This window comes from Falco peregrinus, chromosome 14 (genome assembly GCF_023634155.1).
Source record: "Falco peregrinus isolate bFalPer1 chromosome 14, bFalPer1.pri, whole genome shotgun sequence".
Taxonomy (NCBI): Eukaryota; Metazoa; Chordata; class Aves; order Falconiformes; family Falconidae; genus Falco; species Falco peregrinus.
In genome coordinates, this window is record NC_073734.1 from 18,460,778 (window position 1) to 18,487,585 (window position 26,808).

General features: G+C 39.3%; 2 protein-coding genes across 8 annotated transcripts in view; one reads left to right on the forward strand and one right to left on the reverse strand.

The window, feature by feature from the left end:
• The window catches only part of ADCY7 (adenylate cyclase 7), a 67,829-nt gene extending 57,903 nt beyond the window's left edge, over positions 1-9,926 (forward strand). For all 7 annotated transcript variants that reach the window (XM_055818456.1, XM_055818457.1, XM_055818462.1 and 4 more), the window contains 8 exons: positions 1,141-1,304; positions 2,563-2,644; positions 3,205-3,360; positions 4,079-4,225; positions 4,663-4,770; positions 5,583-5,697; positions 6,781-6,905; positions 7,027-9,926. In XM_055818456.1, coding sequence (XP_055674431.1) covers positions 1,141-1,304; positions 2,563-2,644; positions 3,205-3,360; positions 4,079-4,225; positions 4,663-4,770; positions 5,583-5,697; positions 6,781-6,905; positions 7,027-7,173 — 1,044 coding nt within the window. In that variant the 3' untranslated portion in view covers positions 7,174-9,926. The remainder of the gene's footprint in view (positions 1-1,140; positions 1,305-2,562; positions 2,645-3,204; positions 3,361-4,078; positions 4,226-4,662; positions 4,771-5,582; positions 5,698-6,780; positions 6,906-7,026) is intronic.
• A 1,203-nt stretch (positions 9,927-11,129) lies between these two features.
• On the reverse strand, positions 11,130-26,745 carry BRD7 (bromodomain containing 7). Its single transcript, XM_055818463.1, has 17 exons — positions 26,590-26,745; positions 26,070-26,278; positions 25,172-25,301; positions 24,715-24,772; positions 22,980-23,124; positions 21,504-21,614; positions 20,964-21,148; positions 19,904-20,027; positions 19,183-19,258; positions 18,155-18,262; positions 17,491-17,623; positions 16,457-16,568; positions 15,219-15,263; positions 14,201-14,309; positions 13,913-14,056; positions 12,674-12,817; positions 11,130-11,620 (listed from the first exon to the last, which is right to left on the reverse strand). Exons 1-17 carry the CDS (start codon positions 26,729-26,731, stop codon positions 11,556-11,558), a joined length of 2,040 nt encoding a protein of 679 aa, XP_055674438.1. The 5' UTR covers positions 26,732-26,745; the 3' UTR covers positions 11,130-11,555.
• Positions 26,746-26,808: the final 63 nt, after the last annotated feature.

Here is a 26,808-nt window from a genome sequence, read left to right on the forward strand (position 1 = left end):
TGAGCTGTACCTGCAAGTGTCCCTGTAAAGTATCTTTCTAGAGTGAAAGGGCTTAAATGGCCAACAGACCTGTGTCAGTGTTCTCTATGTAGTGGTATGTTTTTCAGAAGTTTGGTGTCAGGGTTATAGCTGAGTGTTCGTTACCTTTTGGAGATTACAGTCAAAGCCTTTAGGATGACAAAGTTGGTATAATATGTTATTATGCGGGCTGTGATCCCCAGTTGCCCCATAAATTGTTCTAGTTTTGTTCACTTCAGCAGAAACATTAACTGCTCAGATAAGAATTTCCCAGATCTGTGGTAGGTCTGTGCTATTAGGAGTGAAAAACTGTGCTTTGTACATGAAGAGAAAGAAATCCTTGAGGAGCAGAAGCTGAGGTAATTTTGGAGTTGTTTGTAGGCTGAAGGACACTAGCCTAGCATCTTATACGTGTGCTGGTGACTGCAGGGAGCAATCCCGTCTGCACCATGCACTTTGTACCAGCTGACAGATGTAACGCTCCCAACCCCGTACTGACCTTGGACACCATGCCTGAACTGCGGTTCCTCTGGGAAATTTTTCAGTAATTCCATTGGATAATGGCCCTAGCTTGATAATGTTTATTAGCATCAAAGTTCTTACGAAGGAGCTGTGTCTAAGGCTGGACAACAGGTTACCTGCTAAGACAGGTTACACCTGTCAATATGTTAAAGATGGGGGAGATGGGGATGTGGTATCTGTTTGAGGTTACGAAGGGGGACCACTGTCAAAAAGAGCACCAGAACGCTGGAGCTCCTGGTTCAGAGCCTGTTTGCTGGACTAGGAAGCTACTTTAGGTTAGTCTTAAACTTTAAATAAATAATTGCTTAAATTAATAGATTTCAGAAGATAAATTCTCAATGCTCTTCAGTTTTTATTTGACGTTGTTTATGTTGGTGTGGTGCTTTCTGTTAAATCTTTGTAACAAAATAAAAAAGTAAACTAAAAAAAAAGTTCACCCTTGTAGTGCAATTAAAAATAGACCTTGAAGTGTATTTAGTGAGTGATTGTAATTTCCTTTTAAATTATAATGATCATGAACTTAGAGCATTTGCTATGGTTTGAAAGTCTTAGGCATAAAGCCTGAATAATGCATCTGCTCTTTAAATTCTTCTTTTACAGTATTATGCTTACTGCTGCATATTGGGGTTCATTGCTTGCTCGGTGTTTCTTCAAATGAGCTTCGAACTCAAAGTTCTCCTCCTGTCCATTGCTGTGACCGTATACCTCGTCATTTTTAATACCCTTCAGTATAGAAACATGAGCTTCTATGGCAACAGTACCAGGTGCAGTGTAAAGTTTCTTATAATTGACAATAATGTTTTGTTAAAGGTCTTAGATTTTTTGTACACTTGCTGGAATACTGAAATACCAAAATCTTATAAGTCAGGCATTACAAAGCTTTCTGTAAAGTTAATGACATGGAAATCATATTAGGCCATATCACCTTTTTTTTTTAGTATGTTTTTTTTTAAGTATGTGTGTGTTTTCTGCAAAATTGTGTAATATGTCTTCTGAGCTCTCTGGAAGCTTAGCTTACGTTAAAGATTAAGGGGTAGAACATTAGTCTTGTAATAAGGTTGATCTGTTAAGCTATGAACAAAAGTCTTGCTGAAAGTCTGCTGTTCAACTGCTTATGAGACCTGCTAGTCAACAGGATAGTGAACTCTTCATTTAGTTAACTTACTAACTGCATATCGTTTGAAAAGTAACAGCAATTTACCTGATCTAATTGAAGAAACAATAAAAATATTTAAGAGGAATCGCGTAGAAGGCTTTTACTGTTCATTTGTAATCTTTCTCAGATTCTCAGCATAGTCTCATAGCTGAAGATTAGGATACATTTATTTTGCAGAGGCTAACTGTGAGCTGTCATCACAGCTTAAAAAAGCCTAAATGAGCTCTTAATTTAGCCTCTTAATCCCAGGCTATTGATATAATGAGAATTTTGTTTGATGCATTTGTGAAAATTAATAGGTGTGGTAAAACAGACTGATCTTACTGTGGAGGGAGTGGTGCCTCAGATTTGTATGGCACTACACACAGGTGTGATTTCATGGCTGTCTTTGTTCTAGCAAAGCAGGTCTTTGTTATCATCTTTCCTGCTGCAAATAAGAAAGTTTCTTTTCTTATTTCTAGGTTTTGTTGGCTCTTTTTGTGGGGCAGTGTGGGGTGGCAAGCTGAAACCGTGCAATGGAAATTAAGATGGCTTCATTAAGATAAAGCCGTGTTTACTTGACCGTCTCACTACAATAGCTGCTTAACGAGGTTTCAGCACCCGTTTTGTCATCGTGTGAAACACAGTTGGTGTACTGAACCGAACCATAATCCTTCCTTGTTATGAGGATAGGACCGAATAACCAGCCGGCCACTGGCACCAATGAACAATAGCATTGGTGCTGTGTGTCTGAACACAGGCACCTACTCCTGCTATGCTCTTCTTCCCCTGCCTTCCCCCCTCCCCCCTTACGCCCCCACCCCCCCTTAATTATGTGCATTTTTTAAAAGGATACAGATAACTATGTATTACTTTCTTGTTTTCAGGCTTTTCATCAAAGAGCCAAGGATAATGACTAATTTATATCTGGTTCTGTTTTACATAACCCTAATTTTACTTGCAAAACAGGTATGTGTTTAAAAAGCAATAGGTTAGGTCTTTTACTTGCAGCAAGTTGATTTAAATAAAATGCCAAAGTGTTGATCATTGAAATTGTGTTGTAAATTAGTATAGATTTTTATCTTTTTTTTATATTCTTGTACTTAGTTGTAGATAATGTACTCCGCTTGTACTTAGTTACTGCAAAAATGTTTACAATGAAAGGATGTGGAACATTTTAATATTTTTTAATAGTGTTTGCATTACAGAAATCAAACTTTCAAATTCTTCCAGTTTTTTGATATGTCAATGTTAATTCTAAATCAAGGCAGTAATTCAAGATAAAAATAATCACCATATTACTAAAATGTCATTTTGGTAAATAGACCTGATGGTACCCAAATGGCATTTGTTCATACTGACTGCTTCATATTTTTCTGAGCTTCCTTCTCAAAAGCACATTTTTCATAACTATATAGGCTCCAAAGACCTTGAAGAAACTATTGCTACCACACTTTTTGAATATTTTTCTAATATTTTTCAGTAAGATATTATATGGAATTAATTTATCATATTCGATCCCTTTGCAGATTGATTATTACTGTCGACTGGATTGCCTGTGGAAGAATAAGTTTAAAAAAGAACATGAACAGTTCGAAACGATGGAGAATGTGAACAGGCTTTTGCTGGAAAATGTACTTCCAGCACATGTTGCTGCATATTTCATTGGTGAGAAACGAAATGAGGTATGTTTGATCTCTGCTATGTGGTGGACAGTAAATTGGACTTCTGTGACAGAATGTCATGCTAACAAGCACACAGAAGGCTGTAGGGTTATGTCCACTTCGCTGCTTGTTTGTATCCTAAGACCTTTGTAAACCCAAGAATCTCTTATCTACATGGTCTCAAAAAATGCAAACTTTCAGTGTCAGTCACTGAAATGTGTTTTCAGCATTGGTGGTTCGGCTTCAGGACACAGTTTAAGTTTGGCAAATATTTAAAAAGGATTTACTGCTTTCCAAAGACTGCATTTTACCAGGGAAGATAGGCCTTCTTTTTAAAGAAGTTAGTTGAGGAACAGTTAGTATCTCCTTGGTAACAATCCCAGTGCGAAGTTCACAGATGATGATTTTTTTTAAGACGTCTATCTTTTTCTGCTAGTACGTCATCAGAATAAGTATTGCTGATTTCACAGACATGGTGAGTGTCAGAAGACTGGTACTGTCCAGAATAGACGAGAATCTTTAAGGTGTGTGTGCGTGTGTGTGTATATGAGTTTTCCCTTAGATTAATCAAAATGATTAATATTTCTGATAATATATGAGATGCCCACTGTAAAGTACTGTAGTTGACTTCATAGGAAAACTGTAATTTGATCACTGGTTACAAAAAATCATCGTAGTTTTAAATACCCGTGGCAGAAGGTGACTGCTAATAATGTGTGAATATATTATTTCCCTGTAGGACTGGTACCATCAATCTTACGACTGTGTCTGTGTCATGTTTGCATCAGTACCAGATTTTAAGGTGTTTTATACTGAATGTGATGTCAATAAAGAAGGCCTGGAATGCTTGCGGCTGTTAAATGAAATTATTGCTGATTTTGATGAGGTAATTGAACTTCTGGCAGAAATGGACCTGATTACATATTTACTGCAAAACAAAATGTTTCGCTAGATCTCTGAGTATTATAGGGGGGGGGGAAGGCTTTTACGCTGAATTGATATTCTGACTTCAGCCTTGCGATCTTGAAAGATGTATTCCCATCCGATGGGGTTTTTTAACTACGTGGTCTACTGCATTAGCAGTACGGTTTGAAAGTCCTGGATTTCACAGCTTTATTTCAGCACTTGTTATTTCTCCTGTGAGCAGGCAGAGCAAAACTATGAAACTAATCCTCAGTACCTCCTTACCTAATTTTCATGTGATTACTGGTATTCCTGGAGATGTATAATGCTTATTGTAGACAGTATAAGATTTCTCCTTAAATCCCACACTGAAATATGGTATTAAAGTCTAAAGTTGCTATTTTCATTCCCTTCGAACAGCTCTTGTTAAAACCTAAATTTAGTGGTGTTGAAAAAATAAAAACCATTGGAAGCACTTACATGGCAGCAGCTGGTCTCAGTGTTACGCCAGGCCAAGAGAACAACCAGGTACGTTGTCTCTGAAATCTGCCTCTGGTATTCTGGGTGTACGTAAGCTGCATTTCTAAGGAACAAAATGTGATGTGATTACATGTAAATCACCAAGAGTGACTTTCTGAAATGTGGAAAAAGATAATAGAAGTGTATTGTCTCCTGTTGAATTCACTGTTCTCCTCTAGTTCCATTTTTTTTTTTTTTTCTGAGCAGGTATTAAGTCTGTAACCCCAGCATACTTTTTACATCTTTTATCTTTGATTCCAGTAGCTTAGCATTTCAAGGTGCATAGCAGAATAGCTCTAATAATGGGGAAGTCAAAGAATGGCTGCCAAAAAAAGAAAAGCCTGTCTCAGAGTTGGACAGTAAGCTTTTTGTGATACCTGAGAACTGGCACAAAAAGAGAATCCTCAAGTGCCACGTCAGATCCGAATCTGAAACTGTCTGTCACCCAGAGGAATGCCAACCAATTTCTGTGCTCAGGTTCACCTTCACTGTAGCCAGTTTGTCTATGACATTAGGATGCATGTATATAATGTATACAAAAGATGTAAAATTAAATCTGAAATCCTAAAGAACAGACATAAATTCATTATAAAATTTAATTGTATCTTGCTTGTTGCCTCATAGCCATTCCAATTGAATTTAATATAGTTTTCAAATCCATTTTGAATGTTTGTTGAACTGTGCGGTTCTGCACAGTTACAAGGGTGAGTGGCCTTATCCTTACAAATCCATACTTTATTCACTAATAGTACTGGTTTGGAATAGTAGCCTGACACAATCGTTTGTAACTTGATTGTTAATATGTGTTACTGTTTGTGTAGGATAGGGAAAGACAGCATGCTCACATTGGGATTATGGTGGAATATGGAATTGCCTTGATGAGTAAACTGGATGGCATCAACCGACATTCCTTTAACAATTTCCGCTTACGTATTGGTAAGTTCAGTTTGTGAGGAATGTGAACCCTGTCGCTCCGTAAAAGTGAAGAATGGAGTAGGGTGATTTAGGTAAATTACTGAGCGCTGTTGACGCAGAAGGCTCGGACACAACTTATACGGCCAATGTGATCAAGTTAGTGCCACTTTATTAAGAGACTCACAGCAATTTGTAGTCGACAGATGCTATTAATAGACTCACACCAATTTATACCCCCAGCTAAAAATACACATGCTACGCACGCTTTGTTATGTAAAAGGTGACAGGTTAAAACTACTTGTTCACACGCTTCCATCTCCCCTAGGACTGGTCCCGCTGTGGTGCCCACACGCTGCTCCCCCCTTATGCAGGCATCCTGTTTTTTCTCATCTTTCTGTCCAGCTCTCTTATCTCTCTGCGAATACACAGTTTCTTTGTCTCCCTTGGCCTTGCACACGTCCTTCACAACACCTGCAGCTTGTTACAGCCGCGGCCTGTTATTACAACCAAGTTATTCGGTCTGGATTGCTCATAATATGCCCGTTTCCTTCCAGCCACTCCACAGAGCGCTGTGGAGCCCTTCTCAGTATCGAACGCAGTATTTGGATTATTATAAAAATCTGAATAGCTGAAGGTAGTGTTGTCTAGTCCCGCTTTTTAAATCTGCCAAGCTCCTTCATGGGTGGGCTTTTCTAATCACTGGAGGGAGCAATACACGGACTGTGGCTGGATGAGTTTGGAGAATTAAAGGTAGGGATGAAGAGTGAAGTACCCTGTTACTAACTGTTGACTAAAGGCAGTATTGTCATTGTACAAATGCTTATTTCTATGTATTAAAAGTAGAAAATGAAGAATTTTGCTTTGGCCTGAACTTTGCCTTAGTTCTTTCTCAGAATTCCCATTTTACAATGAATAAGCCATTTCACCTCTCCTGAGCCTCAGTGCTAGTATTTATAGAACAGTGGTAACGCCGATCGCTGGAAACACGTTGCAGGGTTTCTGTTTTGTGGTTTTATTCCCCTGAAGTTCGTGACTTAGGGCTAACAGTGAAGGTAGGTGTCACACGTCCTGCCTCGGGAATGACAGCTGCTTTTGTTTATGCAGGGATCAATCATGGCCCTGTGATTGCTGGTGTGATCGGTGCCCGGAAGCCTCAGTACGATATTTGGGGCAACACCGTGAATGTTGCTAGCCGAATGGAGAGCACGGGGGAACTTGGGAAAATCCAGGTAAACGTATGAGCCTTGGAATGCCTAAGAAATTGTTTCTAATTGGGTACGGGTGTATTTTTTTTAATATGTGAGTAATCAGAAGGATTTCACAAGAATTTCTGATTCTTTTCACACAAAGGTTACAGAAGAAACAAGTAAAATACTACAGGAGTTGGGCTATTCGTGTGAATGTAGGGGACTCATTAATGTCAAAGGCAAGGGAGAACTAAGGACTTACTTTGTTTGCACTGAGACTGCCAAATTCCAAGGTATGGGACTGAACTGAGGCTACGACGAAGTTAATCAAAATAGGCTTAGAACTGCCTCCCTTCTGTGAAGAATTAGAATTTCCCTCCTTATGTGAAGGACTTTATTCTAAAAGCATATATATATATACGGTTCCTATTTCTTCTACATCTCAAGAGAATGGTATTATTATTTTTTTTTTAAATTGAAAGAAGTTCTGACAAGTCCCTGGAAAACACGCAACCGCCAGTCTGAAAAGGACTACCTTTTCCTGAAATAATCTGAGGATTTACCTGGAATTGCCATGAAGCATTTCTGTTAGTTCCTTTCCTTACCTGCACTGTGGGAGTCTGAACAGCTCCGGTGACAGCATACGTGGATGCACTGTAGAACTTGTTACCGCGTTGAAACATTCCACTGCTTCATTCTTTGACACACCCCTGCTTACAGTATTGCCTCTGTCACAGACGTGTGGGACGATGCTCTGGGCGCTGCTGCGTAAGCCCGCTTTTAATAATGCTAAACAGACTTCACAGCAGAAGACGGCTGAGTAATGGAAAGAGGAACGCGAGTAAACTCACAAATATATCGTATGATAATTGCGCTGGGCACCTTTTGAAAAAAAAATATTAATTGCACAGTATCAGATGACTTTTTTATTGCCTTTGCCTCCTCCATAGCATACCTTGTATTATGCAAATGTTTTCATGACCAACAGCTGTTTAGAAATAACTTTCATCTAGTTCAGAGTGTTTACATTATATTACGTGTTCTCCTTTGTATTTCTGTGCCTCTGTATTTAGTGTCTGCATGTGCATTTTGTAGTCACGTAAGAGAACGTCTTCAGAATTCTGGCTTTAAATTTCAAACCCCTGCCCGACCTTGAGGAGCGCTGAGCACCTGCAGCTTGTCCTGCATGCTCGGTCAGACAGGCTCCGAGAACAGCTTGTGTCGCTGACACCCGGCAGGCATTCTGCGTGCTGACTGCATTCTTGAGGGCACTTACGGAAGAAAAAATAATGTTTTCAATTATTTGGAAACAAGAACAGAACGGAGAAGACAGTATTAGAAACAGCAGCAGGTACCGTACCAATGGAACCGCATCTGAGGTGGGATTGGGGTGGTTTTTCCTCTTCTTTTTTCTTCAAATTGAGTAGCCACTGGCTGGTTTGTGTACCTTTTAAAGGCGGTGCAGTTTATGAAACAAATTGGTTTTGAAGGTTACAAAAGAATGTACGGAAAAAAACATTCGTAATGGAAGTGTTTCAGCAGAGCCTCAATACGGAAAGTACGCGTAGGGTGTTAGTATGCTCACGGAAACTGACTGGCTGTAAGGTAGTTTAGTTTGTAGTTTTCAAGCTGTTAATGGCTTTTTCTAATTTCTCAATTAGCGTTTTTCTACTTCCTGCAATCACTTAGTCTGCTTTCTGCTGGTGGAGACGGTCGTATTTTGTCAGGCTAACATCTCGTGCCCAATTACATGTGTTAACTAGGGATGGATTCCCCCCTCCCCCCGCTACACCACCTGCGGTATGACGGAGCAGCACAGTGATTCAGTTCTACGCCTATTTTGTTCAGCCTTACTCTTCTGCAAAGCTGCATTTACTAAATTTTCTGGGTTTACCATTAAACCATACTGGAGAAGCGTTTAACAAGCAGTCCTATGCATCACTGCCGCTTTCTAATTACTGTGTAATTTCCTTAGAAGATGAAGTGACTATGTTTCAAGATGGGAACAAATCTAAATATTGTCCAACTGTGGATTAAAAATTGTGCTTTTATAGCCTTTGTCGATGTGGTAGGTCAAACTGTGCGTGGTAAGTCTCCAACAGAAAAAAGCACATTAGAAAACCTTAGTTTGAGGTTGCCTGGTTCGTGTATGGACTCTGCTGAAGAACGAAGTTTCACGCTCGGTGTCTTGTTAGTGTCAGGTCAAGTGTTACAGTCAAACCTTACGACAGCTTTTGCTACTCTTGTACGTTGTGTATGTGTAGTAACAGATGCTCAGCAAGCATTTGTTGCGAGGTATTTATTTATTGTTTTGTAAGGACCACACGTGTGAAAGGCTCCTCACAGCAGCCTTTGATGTCATGTGTGAGGTGAAGTGACTATTTGCCTCATGAATACATTCTGCAAAGTGCATTATGCCTATAGGTAGAGCTGGCTCCAAAGTGTTTCTGTTGGCAGACGTAGTAGAATGTAAACGTAAGTCATCTGTGAAAGAGAATTTGCTGCCTGTAACAGCATTTTGAAATGCTTTTGTTTACATGGTATTGCCCGTCAGGCTAGGAACTTGCTTGGCTGTAACTGCAAGCTAACCTCATTTAGAGATGCGACGTGACGAGCTGTAGCTCTCGAATGGGCAGAAGCGGGGGTTTGTTGCGGTTTTCAAAGGCCGCAACGCGCTGCGCCGCTCGCTGCGTGTGAGCGTACTGCGCGAGGCCTACCCGGGGCAGTTAGAAACCGCGCAGTGCCAACGGGGTTGTGCCTGAAGGACGACTTTCTCATCAGCACTGGAACTGCATGAGAGCTATAGTCAAACACAGAAAAAGTTCGATTTAAGAAGCAACTGTATTTAAATCATTGTTTTCGGCAGTCCTTTTGAGTGAACTGTGAAATTTAAGACTGAGGCAATAACCTTGTTGAAAAATCTTCCTTACAGCATTATTGTTTTCTTAAACTGGAAAAATGGCACTGTATCTAATATGAAGAGCTAACAACATCCTGACTTAGCTAGCTGTTTTAAAGAACAAATGTGTTTTTACCGTTAAATAAAAAACTTCCTGAAACTTGTTTGATTTTGCAATTATTTTGATGAGGATTCCTATGAAAAGGAGGAATATTTTATACCCCTCTAGAATTAACGAGATTGGTTTTACCAGTAAACTTGATATATTTTTTTTTAAAAAGAGGTGTAGGTAGAAAATATGTAAAGTGAAACTGGCATTCAACAGCTAACAAGTAATTTCAATACTCGGTTTTCTGCCAACTGTGGCTTCTGCTGTGCCGTCTGAAAGGTAAGTGATGGGAAATGAGATGCTACAGAGCAAACCAGTAATGGTTTGGCATGGCGCAGTTGTGCATCTCGTCTTCTCCTGGGGCATGAAAATGACTTAAATATTAATGAAAAAATTAATTCCCTGGAGTAGTATTTCATCTGCAGTTACCTAGAACTGTGGAAAAAATCCTAGTGGTGACTTACCATTATGGGAAGACTGAAACTACTGGAGAAAAACGCAGGTTAAAAGGTTCAACCTTTTTGGAATGAATTTTAAGAATTGTGGAAATTTAAAAACCATTAAACACTTCTGTAGCCATTTTTAGAGAGGAGGAAGGGGAGCGCAAGGATGATGTTGGCCATGAGACGGGGGGGCAGAGAATGGAACTTTGAATTATGCCTTGCCTTTGAGCTCCCTCTGAGTTCAAGGCCGTGCCCCCGCACACATTAGCAATGGCTGATCAGGTGGAACCAAAACACTGCAGGTCACTCCTGCGCGCCTCCAAGGTTATACTGGAGCCGGGGGGTAAAAAGGCGCGACACGCAGAGCTCCCCCGGGATGCCTGTGGCAGAGGCCCTGGCTCTGTATCTAATGCTGCAAAGGTGCTTCAGCTCTCCTGTGCCCAAAAGCTGGATTCTCTGTCTGCTGTCTTGGTGAGTAGGGAATTGACTTTTAACACCGATTTTCTAAATATGCTCTCCTTCCTGATAAGCAAGCCTAAAATAATTCTCCAGACAGTGCTTAGTAATACCTCCAAGTAGTGAGAACTGTCTACAGTGAGTGCCTCGGGGCTAACTATAGCGTATTCACGTGGTATTTGTACTTGCTGGCAGCAAGGGGGTTTGTAAGTCTCACCTTATTGTCATGACACATTTCTGAGCTTGCCCTTGAGTTTTAGAACACCATGAGCAGATGGGCTTGTTTCTCTAAGAGGAGATTCACCCACATTCGAAGTCTCCCAAAGCTGATCTTCTGTTAATTCATCAGGCTACACCAGTTTTATTTAAAAAGTTTATTTCTCATCCTCCTAATTGTAACAGCTGCACAGTAATGTTTAGATACTAACAATTTTTGCCCCCACCTGATTCAGATAAAGAGTCTGTACGCTGCTTTTAGAAATTTCTGGTTGAGTCCCTGCACCATATATAGGCACACTTTCACTTACGCTTTGACTTTTTCAGACACTAAACAATCTAGGAAAACTCAAATGCAGAGGTGCTTTAAAAGAATAAGGAGTGGAAAAAGAATAATTTAGTGCATTGATGTAGCAGAAGTTACTCTGATATAAACCATTCCGTTTCAAATTTTAATAAACAAAAGTAGTTTAACACACAATATACACATGTTCAGTGAATGCGCCTTAAGGAAGTTTATCTGGTTCTTAAATAGAATCAAACAAACAGCTGTAAACTTAACCGAAGCTTCAGACTGTGACTGGACCGCACTCGCTCTCAGGGATGGCGACAGTCTTTTTAGGTTCTTGAAAGTCTGAAAGTTTACAACAGATACCAGCTCAATCAGCATACACACCTTGTAAATTACAGAAATGCACATACAATACAGTACTCCTACCATGATTTGCTATTTGTGCAGATAGTCCTGAACATTCTAATGCAGCCCAAGAAAAAAATTTGGTTCTCTTGTGCGGCAGTATGAAGAAGAAAGCGCTCAATAATTTCAAAGTTGAAGTTTCTTGAGCAGTTTCCTTGGAAACTTAAGTTCCTTAAGTAATCCTGCCCTTTCCATTAAATAACTCAACTGCAACTTTTTATAAACGACAGATTGAGTAAACTTGTGTGAGTTACAGAAGTCTTACCTGCCTTAAAAACGGGACGAACACAACCTGGGGGTTGCTTTTACAGTTTATGTGCCACAAGGGGGAGATCGGGCTCTGGCACTTAAGACTTTTTTCCACTGACCTGACTCCTTCATCCAGCAAAACCAGTAGTTACTTTTGGCTGGATGCGTTGAGTTGAACTGATGCTGTCAACTTACAAAGCGCTACAGCTGGCCAAACTAAGCAAGAGGAGTGCACAGCCAAAGCCTGGAGAAGAAGGAAGCATGACGCCCTTGTTTAGCAAGTGAGGAATTTTAACTCTTCTCTTGTAACTTCACACTAAATGGAAAAAACTAAAACGGAACAGATTGCCAGGCTTTAAAATGTGGCAGTGCTGTAAGATGAATGGTAAAAAAAATCCTTTGGCAAGCGAGGAACTTTAACTCTTCTCTTGTAACTTCATGCTAAATGGAAAAACTAAAATGGAACGGATTGCCAGGCTTTAAAATCTGGCCGTGCTCTAAGATGAACAGTAAAATAATAACTTTATGTAGTTTAACCAAAGTTTCACATATCCAAAAGATTAATTTTGGACTGAGACCAAACAAAGCAACCTTCCATTTGAAACTGAATTTAGAAAGGGGGAGAAGAACTGAAAGTTGGAACTAAGTTACTGCAAGTTCTACCACAAGCCAGTCTAATGATTTGCACATGTGGTTTTGTTTCAGTTGGACAGACGCTACAAAGCATTTTTGTATACTCACCCTCTGTCAAATCTACCCAGCTGTCTTCTGAATCAGGTAAAGGAACTGAAATTCCCATCGCTTTCCGGATTCCATAGGTACTGACAATATCGCCTGGAGTCACTTGTTGTGCAAGTTCTTTCAAGTTATTGGTTACTCTCTCCGCTAGAAAAGATAAGTGGATGTATTTATATGCCATATAGAGACACAACATCGCTGAAACGAGCCCTTGGCCCTGCGAACAGTCTAACTGAAGTGCAAATGGAACTATGTTCATGTTTCTGCCACAGAAGAGTTTTGTTTTGCCGTGTGCAATCGTGCAAGACACACTGGGAACTATAAAAGCGACTGTTAAGGAGCACAGGAGGAGTGAAACAGCTGCTGACCAAGGCTTGCTGCCATCAGGAAACACCGACAGTTACGGAGCAAGCTCGTGACACTTGGGTGGCACAACGCAGCGGCTGGGAGAGATCTGGCGGCTCCCACGCAGCAGTTGTGTTTGGCTTTCAGGATTCACATTTACTTTTGTACAGAAACTAGAGAGGAGAGGCCGTTCCTGTTGCTACAAATGTGGTCTTCCCCTCTAGAAAAAGGCTCTAAGTACTTAAAACTTTTGAAGGAAGGTAATATTTGATCTGGTTCAGACTTGTATAATAGCAACTTGGTAATATTGGTAATATTTCTCCAGTAACGGGGAATTTATCGTATCATATCGAGGTGGCTATTTCAGACCACGTCTGCTGTAGTGGACACTGCGCAAGTTGGTTCTACTTGCGGCACTGGCACCCCCTGCACAGTCCCACCTTAGCAGGCTGCCCTTGGCACAGGCTGTGCAGCTCACCTGTGGGACAAGAAACTCCGCTCAAATAACTAAAGAATGTATGACTGGTATTAATTGGTATAATAAAACAAACCGATAACTAGACCAAACCCAGACTACAGCTAGCCTTACAGTAAGAACTTGGTAATGCTTTAACAACCCCTGTTCAAAGACTGTAAAAATTGTGGCATTTTTAATAAAAAATCATGAGCAGAAAGCTCCTACTCAGTTCTAGGGAAGTTTACTAATAAAGAAGAAATGCTTGTAATCAGTGTTCAAGACTTTCATCTGGCTTTACATACAAGAAAAATTAAATTAATCTTCTAGCCTAACAGGGCATGTATTCTGCACTATAACTGTTAAACTTTTGTCGTTCTTGGAGTTGATACAAGCTGGGACTTGGTCAGTTCTGCGAGAACAATTAGAAAAAGCGTGTTTACCCAAGTGCATCTCTCTGTAAGATGGACCCAGAAGACAAATCATATTAGGAGGTGGTTTTGTACTTAGTCGTTCATTTTGAGCGTCCTGGAGTTCTCTCAGTAGCTTTGTTGTTTCGTCAAGTTTCCTCTGGAAGATTTCAGCCTCTGTTTAATGAGGAAAAGAAAGTCCTAATGAGTAAGTATGTTTACTTACGTTATTATATAAAACATGGTAAGGCTGCCTATGCAAAGGGATGAGAAACTGAAAAAATTTCAGCGGTAGAAGTGCAAGTACCAAGAAAAACTCACCCTCAGAATCAAACTCTTCTATAGGCATGCCAAAGTTTGTAACTGCTTTCAGTGCTGTAAGTCTGTCATTGGCAGAGTCCAACCTGGCAGCAACATCAATTTCCATAATCTAAAAAAAACAAACAAAAATAAATATGAAAAAACAGCAGTGAGTAACAGTTTCGGTAATATTTGGGTCAGCCTTGAAACAACAAAATTGTTTGGGGAAAATTAGAGCATAAAGTTAGTTAGGATTATCTGTGAACTTAAAGGGAAAGCCCAAAAGCTACCCTGTGAAACTTCTACTGTTCTGTGGTTACTCAGCTTACTATCCTGTTTCACACTCAAACAGAAAATGGCATCTGCCACAACCACTGACGGCACGCACAAATGGTACGGTAACTCAGGACTAGCATCCTAATTAAAAAAACGATTATCCGAAACATAATTCCTTGAGCTCACCTAAAGCAGAGGTTATCTGCCATCTGAGGCCAAAATTCGAAACGAACCTGGGAAGTGGCCGCAGATGAAGGCTTCAGGAGAGCAGCCCTCTCCTATGCTGCTACCCCTATGCTCTTTCTAATTGAGCAAAGTTTGGGTGGAATGATTTTAGAGATATATTGTATGCCTATAGGGGCACAAGGTATTTGAGAAGACTTCTCAAAGATAACTGTATTGTGTGGTGTTTCACACTCATCACAGGTTCACGTTAAACTGAATCAGAGCAAGATAGGAATAAAACAATCATAGCTGTCAACCAGAAGATCTAACACATGGTTAAACAATCACAAACAAAATTCTTCCAGTTCTCTTGCCATACAGTCTCATTTAAGTCTTAACTTTTTAAACTTTTGTGAGATTCTTACTCTGCAAAGAAAAATGCCTACAAAACAGCATGCCATTTTCACAAGTGACACACTGTGCATTTGCAGCTTGCCAAAGGCTCGATGTAGCTGCACCGGCCTTGCAGGTGTAAGCAGTTTGTAACTGTGCGGTTAGACAGGTTGGTTAGAATAGTTATCTGACAGAAAAATTTTACCATTGCATCGCTTCTCTCACGTGGGCCTTCAGCCTCCTCCAGCGGCTGAACAGAAAAAGGATTTTTAAAGAAGGCATTAAAATTAATCTTTTAAGTTCAATGTAAAAGCTTACAAAACACAGTATTTTCACAGCAAGATAAATATACAATGTCATAACAAGATTCCTCTGTAAACCAAGTTACAGAGCAGATATTTTTTGAGGGCTTTCTGCAGATATTAATGTTTACTAAAAGACATTTTTACAGCATACATTTTATTGCTCTTTGTGAAGCCCACATGCTTTTCCCCTGTGATGTTACACCAGAGTTTATTTACTGGGGGGCAGAAAGAAAAGGAAGGATGATTATTAGAGGCTGAATTGTATTCTGTTCCTATACATCACTGTGTTTCTCTTAACACTTACAACAGTAGCGATTGAACCCTGTAAGTCAGTGTCACTACTGGGTACCAGAAAAGAGCTGAACTTCTAACGCTAAGCAAAGGTCTGAACTGGGGCTAAAGGCTGATCTTTGATCCATGAACTTTTTATAGTATTAATCTAGCTAATACTTGACCCACTCCTAAGAGGCTGTGATCTATTTATTTCAATAGTTTACACTGATGTGAAACTCAAAGCAAGACTTCCAGTTAGCACGAACCGTCTCGTGGAGATTCTCTACTAATTCTTGAATTGACAGTTAAGGTAAAGTCATCCAATCAGCCCCTCTGATTCCAGTTGTGTCTGGCAAACACAGCCACTGAAATCTCCTAAGAATTTGAAAAGTAGCTGTTCAGTATTTTTACGTAGCATATATCTGTGTTTAAAAGCACTGCACTGAGTAAAGGGCAAAACTAGTTACTAACTCTCCTGAACTAAATGGTGACGGCTAGGAACATGATAGACACTTCACGGAAACAAGAAAGCCTGTCTGTGATCACCTCATTTCTAAACAACTGCTTATTGGTATTTTCTTACTGAACAGAACAGAAGCTAGTGCTAATGGAAGTGGGAGAGTAGACAGAGAAAGAATATGTGACTGTCTCTGTCTAGAGTACTTGTTAATTTTCATGTTTCACTAAGTAACGAGTCAGAATAATCCTTTTCCAAAAAATCCATCCACTGGAGACAAAGATAGCCTTCAATTCCAATCTTAGCAGTTAAAAGGGAGCCCAGCAATTGGATCAGCACCACCTTTCTCTAGCTTTATAGATTGTGTGCTAAGACCAAAGACCAGACAGGACACAAATCCACTCTTACCGTTTCTAGTTCTCTGAGAGCTCTAGAATGTCCTCCTTTAGTTAGAACATCAAGCAAACTATCAGCCATTAAGAAAGGATAATCTTGTGATTTCATCAAAAATTCATGAATACTAAAAGATCAAAAGATAGTTAAAGTAACTACTTTCATACCAAACCTTCAACAGAAAAACGTTACATGTAGTCAAACTAGTACGTACAGCATAGGAAACACAAAAGGTAGCACAGAATTTGATTTCAATGGCTTGCTTTAACTATCTGTGCCTTTTGTAGCTGAGGAAGCCGTTCAGATCCCTAACAGAAACTGAAAAACTGGAAGTATACTGCCTCAGGCGGCTGCATCAAACTGGAAGCAAGCTCGCACAGGCACTTAATGTTTGCAATGTGCTTAAATATTCCCACATCTCATACAAACTTATACCACTGTGTATTCTGAGATGTAAGAGTTAAAGTCCTTTTTTTGTCTCAGAAGTTTTTACAATGGAAGTTAAATTACAATTTATGAACCATGTAACAATAAAAGTTAATTATTTTTACCGTAGTCAACAGTATGAAAATCAAACAGTTATACACGCTATTTAAGAATGAAACTGGGAATCGCTACCTCTGGCCTCAGCCCTCCCACTGTGACCATGGTGCTTTGGTCAGCATTTGACACAAGTATCGCCTCGAGCGAGACGCATCTTTAAGTTCATTAACATTAGAAAAATCTGGTTTGTATAAGCATTTGGACCACTCAGCTTTTTTCTGGCTTTGAACACTTAGCCTTCAGAGTTAGTCATAAGTATACTTAAATGTTATGAGTGTGTGGTCCTATGTGTCAGTAGCATCAAAATCCTTCAGTCTTGGCTAACTTCACTTTGTGGGCAAATTCTCTTATTACTTTGTTTCTTAAACAAAAAACAAACAAGCCCCAGTAGGCTAGGACAGCAGTGATACCGTTCAACAGCAAAGACAGAGGCTACACTGCAGAGCGTTGCACGTAACTGCTTCTGTACGTGAAAGCAGTAGTATGCATCTTAGTTGTTTGATTACCTGAAAGAGCCGTGATTAGAATCTTCCCCATATGTTGAATAGATTAAGTCAGAATCTTCTTTGCTTATGTTGGCAAATGTAGAATCGTATGTTGGAGCATATGAACTATAGGGTCCGTAATTCAAGTATGTCACTGATGAATAATAACAGTATTATTACCTCTGATATGCATGTATCAGATGAAAATGAGAAGGGGTTGTAGAACAATCTCCAAAAAGACTTCTAGGAACATATTTCTTATGGTGAAAACAAACTTTCACAGAATACCATCTGTTCACACACTAACATGTACAAATGTTTTATTAACAACACTGTATGCCTTAACACAATACAAAAATCCAGTCTGGTGCTGGTAACAGGTACTCAGGCTCCCCACTATGCTCCTTCAAAGCCAGGAAAACCCTTTATTCTATGTGATATAGCTCCTCTTCTCAATATAGATGAACATTTTATTAAATACACCCCCCCTTTTGTATGTGTAAATTAACCTAGACTTTGTGACTGTGCTGTTGTGTTGCAGACACATGCAATGATGTGCTTTATCATTAAAAAAACAACTTTGTTCCAAACTATTTGTACACTAGTAATGAGATCAACATATTCTGTTTATGTAAGGAGGAAGATTTATACTTAAAAAAAGAAAAAAAAAAGAAACAGCACCTACCTGGAGTAACCTTGTTTCTTTTATCTTCTTTGAACCCTTGTAACGTATTAACTCCTGACTGAAGCCTTCCTGCTGTCATGCCCAGCTTTACAGGGCAGTAACCTGGTTCTACAACAGGATATATCAAAATAAAGGAATAATGAAGGCATAGTTAAGTGACATAGGAAGATGTGCAAATGCATTTAATACTCGTAGCCAGAAACTTCAGAATAAACAGGATACAACTCTCAAAAGTATGTTTTCCTCTCCAAATGCTTTATATTAAAGGCTGTAGTCTTAAACGTGAATCCAGACCAAGTAAGTGGTAATCCTAGTTTAAGTATAGAACATTTAACCCAAATGTTAAGTTTTCGCTATCGTTCTTCCTCCTTCATGTCCTCCTATAATAGAGGCTCTATCATTAAAGAGCATCTGATTCTTCACATGAAAGACCACACTATATATTCTCGCTGATGTTTCCTACTGCACAAAGAGGGGAAAGGAAAAAGTCAACTTTTCAGCTTAGTTTCTGTCTATTCTGTACCTAGTCTGTTCAGCTCTGTAATGAGCTGGCAGTTAAAAATGTCAAGCACATGCACTCTTTTAGGTGGTGGCAGTGACATGATGAAATGATTTGGGAAACAGACAGTTCCCAGTGGCCAGCTCTGGAACATCTGTGACTTTTTGGGTCAGCAAACACTGTAGTCGGTACACGGACCAGACTTAAGGGGAGCCCAGGAATTAAATGTGCCCAAGCATATGGCAGGTAGTCTCTCCTCCAATGGCAAACGCTTTCTCTTGCAGCTCCTACAGACAGCTGACACAAAAAGGAGAAGCAACAGCCAGTGGAGGGCTCTGTCCAGCTGCTCCTAACAGCCACAATTAGTCTCCATCTACGTGCTCCCTCAGCTGCAGCTTTTTAAATCCAGATCTTTATCAGACTGCAAAGCAGCACTCGGTTCTTGGCCAGCATTTGCTGTCTGCCCCAGCAAAAAAGCAGCAGAGCAGGAAGGTGGAAGTGGCTTGTTACCTGAACCATGCCAACTTACCTCCCGCAGTAAGGTCAACTGGATTAAGAAGGCCCAGAGTTGTTGTACCATCTGGTTTTCTTCTTTCAAATTCACACTGAAATAAGATCAGACTATTTAAAGGTATGTATTAGTTGAAATTCATGGTCCTTAAACTAATAAAAACATCTAACGGAACTATCTGTAGGAACCGAAAAGGAATTTGGGAACATCAGTCAGAAGTAAGTCCTGCTCTAACTTTTTGTTTTCACTAGGTAACTTCATTATTGGTATAGGCACAAGGAATTAAGAAATTATGATAAATATTAACATTTCTGCAGATGCTAAGAGATAAAATGTGTAATTCATATAGAAAATTAAAGGGGCACAGTATTACCAAACTGGGTTCCTTCTCCTGTAAAATTAATAACCTTTGTTCAGATACGTGGCTGTTTCAGAACTACAGGGTTTTTTGCAGGTCAGTTTTGAGAGGTATTTTCTTGAGGTTCCTACTATTCATCCTTCTCTACTACTTTATCTAAAATTTCTGAAAACTGAAGCTGAACCTGCTCTGCTGATGCAATTCAGCATGCATTCAACTGAGATGCATTTTTTTTAACATTACAATATTACACAGATGATCAGTCACATGTAAAATGGCGTAAACTGTAGTAAAAGCATACCCTGATTTCAACTGACATAAGATGCTAAAAGTCTGGTTTATGAAAAAGTGAAAGGAGTTACCAAATACACCAAGATTTACCTGGCTGTTTGGAAGTCGTCTCGTTAACTTTCCTCCAGATTCTCTAACAATACGATCAATTTGCTCTTGTTCCCTTTCCAAGCTATTGTTTCGTAATTTGTCTTCAAGTAGATCTTTGTCCTTCCTGTGAATAAAACCCAAATAACTTAGTAACTAGCATAACTGTTAAACAGATACCAATTGGCTAAATATCATGAAAGAATACAGTGAAGGAATGTTTTTGCCAACTACGCAAACTGTTTTTGTAGATGAAACGACTAACAACAACAAAAGCAAGCCATTCAATATGACTATTTAACACAGCTGGAAAAAATACGCAACAAAGATTTGTTATCAGCAAATGCTTTTTTACGTTAGTAACTGTAAAGGTGTCTGTGTTTAGCTTACTCCAGCCATACTGATGTCCTAGTTTAGCATGTTGCCAGATTTTGTCATCACTCCCACAAAACCAACAAGGTTATTTTTTTATAAAATTAATTAGATACTCTGAATTTTAATATCTGTATTTTCAAATCTGTGAAAATAAAGAGTATCTAATTAATTTTACAAAAAAAAAGGCGCTAGTATTTCCAAACACTGAAAGGGGTATCTCTAGATATTAAAAGATATTTCAGGAAGTAAATGTTCTGTAATTCTGCATTTACCTGTTTCAAATACTATTTTTATATATATATATATATATGTAAGGCAAGCTTGAAATCGGCTATATAGTTATTTGCACTAAAATATTTCAAATGTCATGTTTGCAAGCTTTCTCCAAAACAACACTACTTCTGTGAAACAGACACTAAAATAGAAAATAATTGAATGAATGCAGTTGATGAGCAGTACAGGGGTCCCTACATTAAAAAAGAAAAGATGGTATCATAAAAGACTCTAACCTTCAGTTATTTTTGGGATATGAGGACAACTATATAAATATTGCCCCCCTAAGATGAAGTCCTATTGTATATGCAGTACCAGAAAGAAAGAAACCCACATTCACTGGTCCCTAAAAGTCATCTTGTTTCAGTAGCATTAAAGGGTTTATCCTAGAATTGTTACTGAGATAATACTTCACTTTTTGTGTTCCTTGCTAGGTGTTTTGAATGCTTTGGTGTCACCATCCACAGGTTCTCCTTTGTCTTTCCCAGGACCATTTTCATCTTCCCCAGTTGGCTGTAGTTCTGTCTTGTCCTTCTGCTTCCTTGTCTTCTGCAGGTCAGCCATGAATTCTATACTTTGTTTCAGGCTCTGAATCCTCTCCTAAAAAACACCCACCAGATTCCTTTTATTTGCTACTTCAATTAATCTTTTTGTAACCCACCCACAGAGGATGATTTTATTTCAATTCTTTCTTCCTTATACTAGCAAGTATAAGGGCAGTTTAGAAAATGAAATATTAAATGCAAGTATTTCTTCAGTAAGCAATCTGGTAGCAGCATAAAAGCATAAGCCTTAAAACAACATACTATTTGAATTCTAATATGCAAGCATTTAACAAATATTAGGCAAGTTTTTATTAATTTTCATGAGATACCTGTAAGAAAAGTAAAATTAAAAGGGGGATCAAAAAGGAAGCAGCATATTTTTTTATATTTTGGCTTGTATTTTCTATTACCTGACTAAGTATCTTCATCCCTGAGTGCAGCAGTTTTTTCGCAGCTTTGTAGTAAATTGTGTCTGGTTTGTTGTAAATCATTGCATTAGTACACATCAGTTTGAAGTTATCCTGTGCAGACATTAATAGTATTGGAATAAAAGTTAAGATTTTATAGCATACTGTATTAAAACCCTTGCTGCAAATGCAGTGTCTTGAGCTTTAGGAAAGAAGAACTTCAAAGAACATTTTGAATTAATGAATTTAAGAAATCTAATTAAAAATTTAAACCGAAGTATGTAAATTAGATTCAAGTCTAAAAACTAGCACTCCAATAAACACCCTGAAAGTATTCTTAATGTTCAGTATTGTTTGTAGTTTTTAAGGTTTTAATGGAAGTTCTCTTAGCTAAAATTACCCACTTCCTTCTCTGAGCAATCAGTAGTCATCAAAAGAAAAACAAAGTAAAGCAACATAAAAAACCCAATACAACCAACTTTAAAAACAGAAAAGCTGCTATTCAAAGTTAAATCATTATAAGAAATACGTCAAAGTTTCAGTTGCAATGAAGAAGAGAAACGTATGCTTCTTTGATGTTTGTTTCTTGAATGACTGACCTAGAAACTTCACTTCTATACTCATTGATAAAACATATCTACCTGTTGAGGCTCTGCACATTCTCAGCTATTTACAAAGACAAAAAGTTGAAATGAAAAACTAACCTAAAACAGCTGAAACAACGGGAAGTATTTGGTCTTCCTAAGTTTTGGAGCTCTCAAGAAGAATGTGCAATAAAATACAACCAATACTATTGACTAACATCTGCCTAGGTTCAACTGTTACTTACACACAAATTGCATTTCCCACATCTTCACCTAGCCCAGTAAAGAACTAGAAAATATTTCTGCTGAATAAAACAAAACAGAACAAGCCTACCCTCAGCTGTTAAAAGCTTTAAAACTGGCCCTTGAATCCACTAGAAGACACACTACAGCACAGGGTTAAGTGGCTGCTGCCAACAGGACGGAGTTCCTTTTGCCTTCACTAGTTGTGGACCTACGTGACTAGATAAGCCTGGCTAGCACACAGGTGACAGGAGGCAAACGATGTAGTAACAGACACGCAAAGCAAATAAATTCATCAGACCCCTTGTTTCTTTGAGAAGCAGTACATAAAAAACAAAAAGCGCGCTGTCTGACAGAAATGCTAACATTTTCATTCTTACGATCCAAAATGATATGCTGAAGGACAAACTGACAGGTTCTATTTAATCCTGCATAAAACCTGAAACTATTCATATCTTCCTGAGATGCCTGTTTACAAACCAGAAGTGTTTTCTTTTTCACTTCCAGAGCCTATCTGCTCACAAAAAAATCAATGTTTCGTCAGGCAGAAGGACTGCTTCTTTTAGCATCTTCATATTCTCATAAAATACCAGAGTTCAAGTCAACTGAGCGTAATATGTCTCTGTAGTCAAAATAAAATTTACAGAATCACCTTTAGTTCTTCTATGGACTGGTACCCGTTGTTCTTGATCTTCTCTTTCATGGTACTAAAATCCATTGGGTTTTTAATGATCATGGAATAGCCAGGGGCAATAAAGTCAGTCACAGGAAATGAAAAGAAAGAACTTGGATCCTTTCTGTTGAGAAATGAAAAGACAGTTTTTTATGTTTCAACTTATAACAAAGAAATATTGAGCTTGGAATTAAATAGAAAGAAAAGGACTAAGCTGAAAAGGAATCAAAACCATAAAGCTAGAAATGGCTTGTGTCAGCGTAATCTTTCACTTCTGAATGTTAAAAAGATCCCATACACAAACCAACATACCAGAAAAGTGCTACAAACATATATTAGAAGTTAGTTTTACATTTTGATAAGTACCTGTGTTCCCAAAAAGATTAAAAAAAAAGCCATCCTTTTTTTAGATTTTTGGCTGTTCAAAAAATGCGTTTATATTATAATTAAGTAATTGAAAAATAAAGGGAACAAGTGAGGTAAGAATGCCTACTTGTAATTCATCGTTGACTCTGAAATTAACAGAAGGGAAAGCTTAGGGCTAAAAGCTGTGATAGAACATGTGTATTTATGACTGTTAATTTTCAGGTTACATAATGTTAATAGTTTTTTAGATTAAAATTTCATAAGACTTTTGGTGAACTCTGATGTTCCTGGGTGCTTCTAACAGCACTAAAATCAAATGGAGTTGGTTGGTATTATTTCTTTAGGCTCAGGCTTAGCTGATAAACTGGCAAGCGTCTCTCCTCCAGAGCCACGTTTTTCGCTGAACCCTGCAGCATGAGGCTTGCCTCCTACGCCCACACTGACACTACACACACTGGTGAGACCCCTGGCATTTCAGGCCTTCTTCCCGAGGCTTATGTATGACTTACAGATTTCTGCTCCAAGTTGCCAAGTTGCTACAGAACAGTGAAGAGCATTTTGTCATGCATACTGCAGAAGCACACCGTGCAAGATATTCTACAATGCCTGTGGAACACTTGTAAAATAGCTTCCAACTGAGAAACAGGATTCAAAACCAGAAGTGGCTGCTTCTTTCTGTATGCATGGAAAGGTAGCCAAAACAAGAGCAGGCACTTTTTGGTAGCTGGTTGTTAGTTTCTGGAAACTGACACCAAGGTCTTGAAAATTTCAGGTTAAGAGGAAACTCGGGAACAAAGTTTTCAAGCTTAATCTGGTGAGACAGGTAAAGGGAAAGATCTTTTGATCACTCTGGTAGAAGTCATATGTTCTTAAAGTCAAGAAAGAGTATCTTAAACCACAGACTACTTGAAAGAACTGCAAATTCAGCAAATCTGACTGTTTTACTCAAGACATTTGCCTAATGTCACAGTAAGAAAACATGGTTTAAGTTTTCAAGTGTGTACTTCTTTTTTATAGTAAATAATGCTAAAAATAGGAGAAGTCAACGTAAAAGCAGTTTTGGCAAGTTCATTACAAACTCTTGTGCCTCTCTGAAGAGAGGTTCATAAAAGAAAGCATTACATTATTGGAAAATTGTCCTATTTCTGCTAGTTTTTTTAAAAGTTCTTCAAACTGGAGGTGTTTACATGAAGCCTAAAACTAATGAGTTAAGTATGCACTCTTAAACTAGTACTTAAATACCTAACACAGCCCTGTTAGCAATCAGACCCTTGCTCAGGTTTTTATATGCCTCTTCCCTTACTGTATGTTACTTTCACTTCATAGCTCTGAAGGCACAGACATTTACCTCTGTAGCTGTCTCATGAGCTGATTCAGGGCTTCCTGGAGTGGGGTCTGCTCCACCTCTAGACCAAAAAGAAGTGGGGTGGGGGGGAGAAAGGCTGTGACACTGAACTGACTGCAACAGGTACTAAACTTCCAAGATATTAGAAATCAACAAAACCAATGCAACTTGAGAATTCATTGCAAATTAAAAGAATACAGTGGCAAACCACAAAAACATATATAGGCGACCTACTTTTCTCGCTGGTCTTACTTGAAATTCTGCACACTGTGACATAGGTACCAGATACCATTCCGCAAAAGAAGTATACAGTACCAATAATTTAACATTTTTGTATGATGGGGAAAAACACCGAGATATCAAAAAAAATGTCAAGTCACTTGCGACAGAAAGAGCAATAAAATGTGAGTCAGTTCAAGAAAACTGCAATCAGCAAAAGAATTTTTACTTTTTTTCGTACCTTCCTGTTTTGATAAAGTACTTGTCAATGGTTTCTCTGGTGGCAACTCCAATCTGATGGGGGTCTGACATTTCATTTCCTGTTCTCCCTCACTGTCTGCATGGTCTCGATCTCGTTTCTTTTTATCCTCCTAGAAAGAAGATTATTATAAAAACCTGAGAGAATCTGAAAAACCAGCATTAATACCATACAATGCCATATGAATTTTTGAAAACAACCTCACACAGTTTAAAAACAACTAACAGTTTGTAAGTCTTCACAAACCCTCTATTCTTTATGTACTGTCTCCATCTGCTGGACAATAAAGTAGTTCAGCTATACCATGCAACGCATCACAATCATTTTTTTTTAAAATGTGACAGCCACTTATAGCATGACAGGAACAATCCTGCAGTATTCTCTGCACAGAGAATTGTCTCCAGCAAAGCCCCTAAGATGATTTTTGAAGGTTTTAAAAAAACTAGTAAGAAATAGTCAGGACATTAAAAACACAGATGTACACATAATGCTCCAAATACATGTGCTATAATTACTTATCACATTAAAAACTCTGAGAGGGAAATACATTTTCTTCCTCGTATTAATTAAGAACTTGTAAAGACTTCATTCTGTTTTATATAAATGGATTTATTTAGACACAGAATCCCCCCCGCCTTTTTAGTTTTCTGTGATCTTATACTCGCCAATTTTTTTTGAAAGATAAGAAATTTCAGATTAATTTACTCATCTTTTTCTAATAAAAGTATGTAGAGAAAAGGGATCAGCAAAACTAATACAGCGAGTTAGAATGTATTCCAATTTAAGGATACAAGTTATTGTCGTATCTCCTCATCTTTTGAAAGCTGAAGCATATATATTTTTTTTTAATTCCCTAAAATGCACTAGCATGAATACATACCTTAACTTTTCTCTTTCTTTTCTCCTTTTCTTCTCCAGGAACTTGTTTTTCTCCTTTCTTTCTCTTCTTCCTTTTTCTGTCCTTGTGTTTTTCATGTTCAGATTTGTCATCATACAGGCTGGAATCCAGCCCTGCATTGCCAGTAGACAGTTCAGCGACTTCACTTCCTCCGACTTTCAGCACCAGCTTCAGCGGCTTTTCCACATATTCTTAAAAGAGCAGAGACGCCCCGTGAGTACCGCAGAGAACATACTCTCGTACCCGGCCTGAGTAACCCTGCCTCAGAAGCCTTCCACCAGATCTCATTTTCTTCCCAGACCCTGCGGCGGCTCCTGCCTCCCCCGCGAACAGCTGCGGGGCCGCCGGGCCTCACCCCGCCGCCTCCCCGCCCCGGGCTCACCGGCGGCACGAAGGCCGCGCTCCCCGCGCCCGCCGGCCCTGCGCGGCCCCGGCCTCACCCCCCGCCTTCACACCGCCTGGGCCCGGGCCCGCTGTGGGGCCTTCCTGCCCACCCACCCACCCTCGTAGGGGTGCTTGTCCGACTTGTGCTTCTTGTGCTTCTTCCCCATGGCGGCGGCCGCCGGCGTAGGCCGCGCTGTTGTCGCGGAGACCAGCCCCAGCGACGCGCACCCCAGAAGACGGGGAAGATGACGACTGCCCATCGCCCCCTGGCGGCCCGGAGGTACGGCGGCCCGCGCTGCAGCCGGCGCAGGCGCAGAGCCGGCCGCGGGCGGCAGTC

Coding starts and splice junctions, on each gene's coding strand:
- BRD7 (XM_055818463.1), bottom strand. CDS start 26,731: ATGGGCAGTCGTCATCTTCCCCGTCTTCTGGGGTGCGCGTCGCTGGGG. Junction 20,028..20,963: donor CCTAGCAAGGAACACAAAAA/GTGAAGTATTAT, acceptor TTTTATTCACAG/GAAGGACAAAGATCTACTTG. Junction 12,818..13,912: donor TTACAGAGAGATGCACTTGG/GTAAACACGCTT, acceptor TATCTTTTCTAG/CGGAGAGAGTAACCAATAAC.